Source organism: Poecilia mexicana, unplaced genomic scaffold (assembly GCF_051168715.1).
Source record: "Poecilia mexicana isolate PSO_F unplaced genomic scaffold, ASM5116871v1 scaffold_22, whole genome shotgun sequence".
In the NCBI taxonomy this organism is placed as follows: Eukaryota; Metazoa; Chordata; class Actinopteri; order Cyprinodontiformes; family Poeciliidae; genus Poecilia; species Poecilia mexicana.
This window is the reverse complement of record NW_028263391.1, coordinates 10277203-10286422: the sequence shown is the minus strand read 5'-3', so window position 1 is coordinate 10286422 and position 9220 is coordinate 10277203. Positions and strand designations below refer to the sequence as shown.

General features: G+C 41.8%; 1 protein-coding gene across 1 annotated transcript in view; it reads right to left on the bottom strand.

The window, feature by feature from the left end:
* Positions 1-1180: 1180 nt before the first annotated feature.
* myo10l1 (myosin X, like 1) overlaps positions 1181-9220 on the bottom strand; it is a gene marked incomplete at its 5' end in the record, with an annotated part of 29763 nt that continues 21723 nt past the window's right edge. Inside the window, 12 exons of the mRNA XM_088002835.1 lie at positions 1181-4493; positions 5211-5402; positions 5483-5659; positions 5839-6189; positions 6812-6935; positions 7038-7174; positions 7508-7715; positions 7785-7933; positions 8282-8430; positions 8582-8702; positions 8791-8948; positions 9020-9214. Of these exons, the coding sequence (XP_087858961.1) occupies positions 4389-4493; positions 5211-5402; positions 5483-5659; positions 5839-6189; positions 6812-6935; positions 7038-7174; positions 7508-7715; positions 7785-7933; positions 8282-8430; positions 8582-8702; positions 8791-8948; positions 9020-9214 (2066 nt within the window). The remainder of the gene's footprint in view (positions 4494-5210; positions 5403-5482; positions 5660-5838; positions 6190-6811; positions 6936-7037; positions 7175-7507; positions 7716-7784; positions 7934-8281; positions 8431-8581; positions 8703-8790; positions 8949-9019; positions 9215-9220) is intronic.

The following is a 9220-nucleotide window of genomic DNA, read 5'->3' as shown; positions in this document are numbered from 1 at the left end:
TAAGTCAAGGCTGAAACCTCATTTGTTTAAAGTTGACACTGATTAATAATAAGTGAATTTAGATTAGTTCCAGTCAGAATTACAACTTTTTATTCATTCTTTTTAGATTACCACTGTTACGTTTGTTGGTGTGTTTTGCTTGTTGGTTGTGTTTTGATGTTTTGCCCTGTTGTTCAGTGCTACAGAAATTGTTTGATTTGTGTAGCATTTGACATTTGACACTGGCCTTAATCAAGTACAAGACGAAAGCCATTTTTAAGAAAATTGTCCAACTTGTCTCAAGCCAAGTAGGAAGTACAGCAAATGTGTGTAAGAAGGGAATCAATTATGAATAAACCAAAAGATTCTAACAAATCTTTAGACTATAGTGGTGTCAGCATCTTATCATGCTGCGGATGCTTTTCTTCAGCCAGGAAAAGGCAGCCATTCAGACCCGATGAGATGTTGGTTGAAGCTAAATACAGGTGAATCCTGAACACTTGCAAAAGACTATAAAAAATTTAAAAAAAGAAAAAGAAAAACCCCTGAGAGGAGGCTGAAAGTTCGCTTTCCAGCTGAAAAATTACCGTTATGGTTCAGGTCGGAGCATGTTCTAGAATGGTCCAGTCAAAGTCAAGACCCATGGTAAATCCAACTGCAAATCTGTAGTAAGACTTAAAAAAACAGTTTACACAAAAACAAATCTGACCTCACTTAGTTTTAGTCATTTTGTAAAGAATATCAAACATTTTAGTTTGCTACATTGAAAATTGATGGAGACAAACTCCAAAATGTTTGAAGCAACAAAGAGCAATTTTGTTGTAATAATGGATACAAATTTTTAGGTTTGTATTGTAAAAAAAAAGAAGAAGAAAAAAAACATGTACTATTTTCTTAATGAACAACTTTCTGCTGGTCTATCTGTTAGGATCCCAATGAAATGCACTCAGATTTGTCATTATAACTTGTCAAAGGTTAACAGATAAGACTATTTTTGCATTCCATTATACAGGAAATGGAAATTTAATTAAACAAGAACACATTCCTTCAAATTTAATCAGGAATAAGGCGAGATTACAGCGTGAGATGTTGTGTTTGACGTGTCATATCCAGTTTGTTTAGCCTGCAGAGTGAAAACAATTTCAAATTTCTTCCTCTTTTTCTGATCTCCACAATGCACAAACGAGACATTAACAAATCATACAGTTTCCAATAATTTATTAAAGCATAATTTCGTAAAGCCATTTACAAATTAAAAAAGAAACGACGACACACACATCTCTCTCTTTCTCGTTTTTTCCCCCCCAACAACCACAATGATTCACTATGTAACAATGATAACAAGCGGAACAGGATGACGGGCTCAGCTCTGGCCGCCTGCGGCTGATAACAGGAGCCCTTGTGATGGAGTTGCCCTTGAAGATAGATTTGTGATCAGATACTGTCAACTTTTAATTTCAAATTCCTTTTTTTTTTCTTTTCCACAAGCTGTTCTCATTTCAGAAGCTGCAGGGTGAATTTCTCACACTGAGCCAGCAAAGCGAGCAACACGGATCCTCCTCCAGGTTGCTCCGTAATTATGGCTTATGAAATTAAGTGATCACACTTTTGAGCATATTTTAGCCTGAGTCACTTGAAACTAGTGAGAAGATTCTGATTATTATATCTGGTTATTAGAGGAGGGGTGTTTTTGTGTGTTTTTTTCTTTTTCAGATAATTTAACGCCACATTTCAAACTGCCTGTTTCAGTGTTGATTACATTATTCAAGAAAATAGAAAAACATCTTTGTGGGTGTTCTAACTGGGTCTGGTTAGAAGTCTTAAATTTCCTATGTTACTGTTTTCTACCTTTGCAACAGCACTGGCCATTGTTACCCTCAAGAAAACAAATATATCCAATTTCTTCATCTTCTAATCTGCCAGTAGCTCGTGTGAAAAGCCCAAAAATTAAATGCATTTGGAGTCAAAACTCTTATTGCCCCTGAACGCTGGGTAAAATATGTTTTAAATAAAACGCACCATAACAGCTGCACCATGTTTTAGCAATAGAAAAATGTATTTGTTTTTGCTCTCTGGAGGTCATACAAGTCAGCGATGCTGCCCCCTAGCTGCAGTTCACTTAACAGACCCGTTCCACAACTTCTCAGAACAAAAGGACATGTGTGCAACATGTTTGGCTCACCTGCGGTTTTTGAATGAATAGCTCCCTAGGCGAGCCTTTCCTTCTGTCCCCTCCAAAGCCAATCAAAAGTCACGTAAAACTGGTGAATATAAATCCTCCCCTGGAAACCAGAAACCAACACTGGCACCTCTTACTGGTAATATTCTAAAGACTCGGGATGTTTTCAGTTCCCTCCAAACAGACATTGAAATACATATGATACAGAGAGTAATAAATAAGCTCCATACCTTCCCGTTACGATTCCCATGCTTTTTTTTTTTACCTTATGCAAACTCACAAATACAACACCATTCCTTGCAAAAAAAGTGATCATATAAATACATCTTATTTTTAAAGAATACACTCATTACAAACTTTCTCTTTTCTCCTTTCCATTTCCCAGCAGTCTGCTTTAACACTCATCCACACAGCAGCAATCCAGATATCACATTTAAGGACAGATAATATAGAGGGCTTATACAATAATAATAATAATATTATATAGACAATAAAGTGTCAAGTTGAAATGTTCAGAGTGGAAACACAAACTGGAGCTTGCTCACGTGCACTTTTCATAAATTAGAATATCAGCAAAAAGATAAATTAGTTGATTAATTAAGTTCAATTAGTGGAAATCATGTATAGAAATTTATCACACAAAGATATATTTCAAGTGGAAATTGTAACGGCTTAAAATTCAGTTTCTCCAGTAATTTGAATATTACATAAGACCAGTAATTAAATTTTTGTGGTAAGTCATACAGGAGCGTTGCTAAAGAAGCTGACTCTTCACAAAGTGCTTTTCACTTCACATTAATGAAAAGTTGAGTGGAAGGAAAAAAGGTGAGCAAGCGAGAAGAGAAACTGAATTTGTTGAGTTTTTCTAAGCCGTGAAGCGTGATGGCGAAAACAAAATCCTTTTGGTTGTATTCTAATTTACTCACATATGCATGTGTCCTGAGCTCCTTGGTTAAAAAAAAAATCTGATAAGATTATAGAGTATTTTATGGCTCAAGGTAAAGTGGGAGAGTGATTCCTGCAAACGACAACAACGGTAGACTTGTCAATGACTGAAGACATGAACCTGGATAGCAACCAGACGCAGCACGGCCCGAGTTTCCGCTCGTTTTTACTTTTCAGTGAGTCACAGCCAGTGAACGGTGCGCATCATAGGCATCACAGTCCTCAGACATACAGTGGTAATTCTTAATATTAATTTTTCTGCATGTATTTTTACACATTGTGTTAGGTTATGGCATCTCTAGGCTTTACAGTGCAGTAGCCACCAAAAGGAAAATCAAATCCACTCTGCAGTATGTGTGTGATTCATACAAAATGATACATTTGTTTCATTTATGTGTACATAGTTGTGACTATACAGGGCTATGCAGGCTGTGTTACATCTTCACATAAATAGATATTCGTCTTTTTGCGGAGCCAAATGCACATAAACTCTGCACTGACTCCTAATGTCAGGTAAGCTTCCACACCTTGAATCTTTTCATGACACTCAGACGCTTCCTGTTGCTGTGTTTTCCTTGTGGCCACATGGTGGCACTAACAAGTGGGACAGGGAGGCGTGGGACTCCCAGAAGAAGAATTAATTTTTTCAGTTCTTTTACTCAAAGGTAACACTGCTGACGTTAAAGATAAACGACTGGAAACGACACCAAAAAAGCAAGCAAGAAGAAGATGAAGAAGAAGAGTAAAACCGTAGAACTTAATGGCAACAGAAAAAAAGATGCCATAAGAATAAAGAAACACAAAGAGAAAGAGAGAGAGATTAAAAATTGGAGGAATGAGGGTCAAACAAAGAAAGGGTGTGGTTTACTTCTTGTCTGGCAGTGCGCAGAGAGAACGGAGACACCTTCCAGACCAAAACTGGGTGGCTAATTTGTGCTTGTTATTGTTATTTTTCTTTCTTTCTTTGTTTTTGCCTGAAAACAACAGAGCAGTGTGTGATGTGCTTGAACATCTACATGCATTATTACAGCTGGGGGTGGTGCATGTTTTAGGTGAAAGTCCAAAACCACTTGTTGTTTTCGTCTGCCATGCTCGTTTTAATCTCAAGTAGGACTCAGGCTTTGTTTTCCATGTCTCCCGAATTCATTTACGTTGACTCAACCTGTTGGATTTGCTGGCAGCTGCAACTGCCTTCATCAAGACCCAAACACTAAAAGAAGGCCAAAGAAGGAGCCTGCTGCTGCTGCTGCTGGATGGATGGACAAACTGAGGAGCGGCTTGGTGATCACCTGGCCCAGGAACTGGCCACGCTGCTCACAGACATGATGCTGCAACGCTTCTTCACCATCATGTTGATGTAGGCCTTCATGATCTTGGTGATCTCTCCAACCTGCAGATGGAAAACACGAGTTGGACCGTGACGTCGTCCTACCGACAATGGCGGTTTGAGCTACGTGGCGTTCTGCCAGGGCAACACAACATAAGGGGCAGCATACAGCAAAATTAAAAAAAAAAAAAAATACGGCTAAGTTGCATGTTCAATCCAGGAACATCTCTCAATCAATCAATCAATCCATCAATCAATCAGTAAGACGTCTGACCTGTTTTCTAACCAACCATGATTCAAAATCTTAAATATTTAGATTCATCTGGGTCATTTCTGTCCATCTGAATTATTGTAATAATTTCTGGGGGGTTCTCAATGTTTCGAACAGGTTACTTTGTACGGCGGAAGAAGGTTTCACAGTTTACTTGAATAACCCAACTCTGATTTTCTGTCCGTCTTGCCTAAATGAGATGGGCTTGTGAAGCACAAAAGGTGTAAGAAGGCATAAAAAGAAACTATTTTAGGAAGTATGTTGACAGCATATTAATACAGACTGGAGTTTCTGGTGTTGCATTAGTACCAGAAGGCTACAGTTGTGAATGCAACTGGAGCTGTATGCAGTATTATAGATATAAAAAGCACCACATTATTTGTTGACTGTGTGCTATTTTAGTGCTCATTGTTACACAACAGTAAGTCTGGTGATTGGATAACTCTTCATAGCTACATGTCTAAAATTCAGTGGAACGATACATGCAGGAAAACTCAGTGAAGTCTCACCTGTGGCGTCTCGAAGTACATCTCCCTCTCATCCACGATGATCTTATAGGTGCAGGGCTGCGAGGCTCCAAAGAAGGTTATGTGCTCATACTGGAACGTCTCCAGTGGTTTCGGTTCACCTCGCTTATACACAGAAACATTGTCGGCACTCACGCCCAGCCACAGATCGTGAGGGAACCCACCTTCTTTACACTGCCAAGAGAAGACATTTTATTTTTTATTTTTATATTACTATCCTGACCATGACATCTATCATCGTCTTTATTTCTCACCTCCACGTCGAAGAGAGTGGAGCCGTATCCGGGCCACTCCTTGATGATGCTCATGTACTTGAGCATGGCCTGGTGCTGTGGCATGCCCTGCAGACGGGCCCACTTCTCCAGGATGCTGGTGCGCGTCGCAGACGTCTCCTCCTTCACCCACATCTCCAGCCTCTGCTCCCCTTCCACCTGAAACATCGAATGGATCTCTGTCAAACAGTCAGCGAACAGCGGCGGCTCCTTAAGTTCGCAGGAAAGCGAACTTAAGGAGCCGCAGTCGGAGAAGCCTGGATTAGTACGATTAAAACTTTTGCCCTTTTTTTCCGCCCCATTGTTGTTAACGCAGATTAAGGATTATGGAGGCGTACCTTCTGCTTCTTCAGTGAACCCGTTTTGCTCTTCCTGAGGGAGGAATCCCTGAAGGTGGGAGTCTTTCGTTTCTCCGTGCTGGGCCCGGTCCCGCCCTGTCCGCCGATGGTCCCGATCACGTCTCCGATTCCTCCGCTGCCTCTCGACCCGGCTCCGCCGGCCGCGCCCACGCCCGGTTTGGTGGACTGCAAGATGCGATTCCGGAGGCGTCCGATTGGATAGACGCTCCCCAGGCTCCATCCGGCCCGACCCGCCCCGTCGCCGTGGAGATACTGGAGACGTAAAGCCGCCAGGTGCTGCAAAGTCTCCTCCGAGGCAGGGAAGTGGCCGCTGATTAATGATTCATGAGCCTGGAAGGAAAAAAAACATGATTATTTCCCAATAATATTCTAAATTTAAACCAAACTTTAGTCTTTTTTTTTTCCAACAAGCTGTTTTTCACTGTGTAAAATGTAAAACTACATTAACACAAGTTAATACAACTTGTTCCCATGTAATGCCTGGTAGACGTCGTTTAGTTTACGGCGGATATTTCAGGATGAAAAGAAAAACCTCCTGACTTACTAAAACACTTTTAACAATTTGCATATCCACTAAACTGATTTCTCTAATCTTTGTGCTTCTGAGGCACCACCTGAACTCGTCTGATTAACATTTATATTAAGTTATTGTGTGTAGATTTTTTGAAATGCAAAAATGATTTTTACCAGAAGGAATAAAATACCCACAGTGTCTTGCAGAACTATTCATAAGATCAAAATTTTACAATCTGACCTACGCACAGAGAACTCTGTGGAGCAGAAAACAAATACCACAACCTCCAGCTGAGAAATGTGGTGGTGGCAGCATCATGCTGGGAAGATTGTAAGGGCTGATTGTGAAAATGTAAAAAGGGTTTGAAGAATTGTTGCCTTTGCCAGTCGTTTTTCGCAACAAATAGAATGCATTTAGTTATTTTAGATGAAATCACACCTGTTCAAACATGAATGCAAACTCCACTCCCTCCTTGGGCATGCTCTCCACATCCAGGAAGCAGTACAGCTTGAAGTACAGTTTCCACTCTCCCTCCTCCTCATCCTCTTCACTGCCTGCCAGTCTGAACAAACGCACAAGAAAAATAGAAACATCAGCAATTCTTTGTTGACAACAAAGCTTTGATCCAAAAGTTGCAGTGTAATGTTTAAGGAGACCGACTTACCTCTCAAACTTGGCCAGAACATCCGCCACAATCACTCTGCTCTCCAGCGCTCTGTCTGTGAAAGTGTTGTGTTCGAATAGAGAAAACAGGTTCTTGCTGTCCTCCATGGCCAGACCTCTGATGAGCTTCTCAACAACCTGCAGCAGCCAGAAACGCAATGTTTTTAGGGTTGTATATATTGAGGAGATGCACAGATCTACCCAAAATTAATAACTTTAAAGCTTTTCCTTGCAGAATCCTGACCTATTTCTTGTCTATTTTTCGCTATTTGATGCAACCTGACCTCATTAACGTGACAATGTGTCCTTGTAAGATTATTAAAATCGGTACTATGGAAGAAGGAGATTTCAGCACCACACTCTCATTAAAAAAATAAAAATCTGAAGATGTAAAATTGACCCATTCTTTTAGCTCTGTTGCTGCAGTGAAACCCTCCAGAGACGATCGGTATGTGAACATTTGTTACACACCTCTCCAGCTGTGGTGTGCGAGTTAATGGAGATCTTGCAGGAGCCTCCGCCGTGGCAGTACACGGTGGTGCTCATCTCCTGCCTGAGCAGCAGGGCGGCGATCTCCTCCTGAGACGGAACAAACTCACGAGTCTTGGTCTTCTTCAGGGACTCTCCGATGAAGCTGGCATAGCGCTCGATCTCGGTGCCGGGATAACGCTCCCGTACCCTGAGCCACAAACAAACGTATTTGTACAGAAATACGTTTTTGTAGCCGGAGGCAAAGAGTTCCCGTTACCTTTTAAGGTGGAAGCGGAGGTATCTGAGGATAGCTCGACTGGGCAGGAAGGTGCAGCTCATGCAGGTGAGCAGGTGCCAGTGTGCCAGATTGGCTGGGCTGTTTGGTTGAGGCACATGATTGGTCTGCTTGATCACCTGACAATAAACCTAAAAGAAGAAGAAAAAATAACCATGTAGCCACACGTTGTTCTAGCAAAGTATTTATACCCTTTTATATTTAGTCATGTTTTAACCACATGTAAGGAAGACATAAAAAGTCCCACAGGAGGACTAAAATTAACTGAGGGAAACTGATTAGAGTTGATGGGAAGCTGGATGGACATAATAAAGTCCAGAAACAAAACCTGTTGGAGGAGGATGCTGTAGAAGTTCACCGTCTCTCATTTGACTAAGGCTGAGAGCATTTTTAAAGACGCATGGGGAAAATTTGAAGTTGTTAGATGTCTCAAGCTGGTAGTGAGATACCAACAAATTATGACGGATGTAAAAACGTACCTCATCCCTGAGAGGGCGCAGATCCTGGCAGGTCTGCAGGATGCCCTGAATGATGGGCACCGTGTCTGCCAGCGTCTCCATCTCCTGCAGCGAATTGAAAACTCTCACCGCCTCGTCCTGCAGACTGGCGTAGCCCTGCTGCCGATGTACTGCACACAGAAAAAAAGAGAGTAAAACAGTAAAAAAAAAAAAGAATGCCTTGAAGACGGCAAGAATAAAAACAATAAAAACATGCAGTCACGTGGGATTGACATGCATGAAAATCGAAAGGAAAAGCGTCTTTTAAACAGAGTCACTCACAGCTGGTGACCTCTCCGTAAGGCAGCGGCAGCAGAGGCGAGTGCAGCGGATGCTGTGTGTATCTGAGGATGGGGTTCCTCCTGTACATCTGCTCCACTATTTCTGCGTTCACACTGTTCTCCTGAGGAAATGAATAACAAACTCTCAACTCAAATACAGGTATCAGCTCATAGATTTGAGCTCGCACTCCTATCGTGACTTCGTCTTGCCTTGATATCTCTGATGAGCTGCAGAGTCGGGGTTTCGATCGGAGTTTTGCTTTCGATGACTCCCAGGATTGCAGCCGTCCATCTCATGGCCTCGTTCAGCATTTTGGTATATAGGCGATAGCAATGCTTCCTTCCATACACAATGATGTTCCAGTAGCCTGTAAAGACACAGTTCAGTTACTACTTATGGCGACCTTTCGGCAGCTTCCCCTCATTTCCAGTTCCTCACCAGTCTCCCTGTGGACCCGCTCATCCGGCTGGATGACGGAGCAGAGCGAGTTGAGGACCAGAGTCCCCATCTTGGACGAGTTTTTCTCTGCGCTCTTGTAGTAATCCAGAGAGTTGTGGGTCAAAACAAACCACCGTTTCTTCAGCTTCAGGGACGTGCTCTTGGCGTTCGTCTTCATCTCCTTGTGGAGCCAACCTGAAG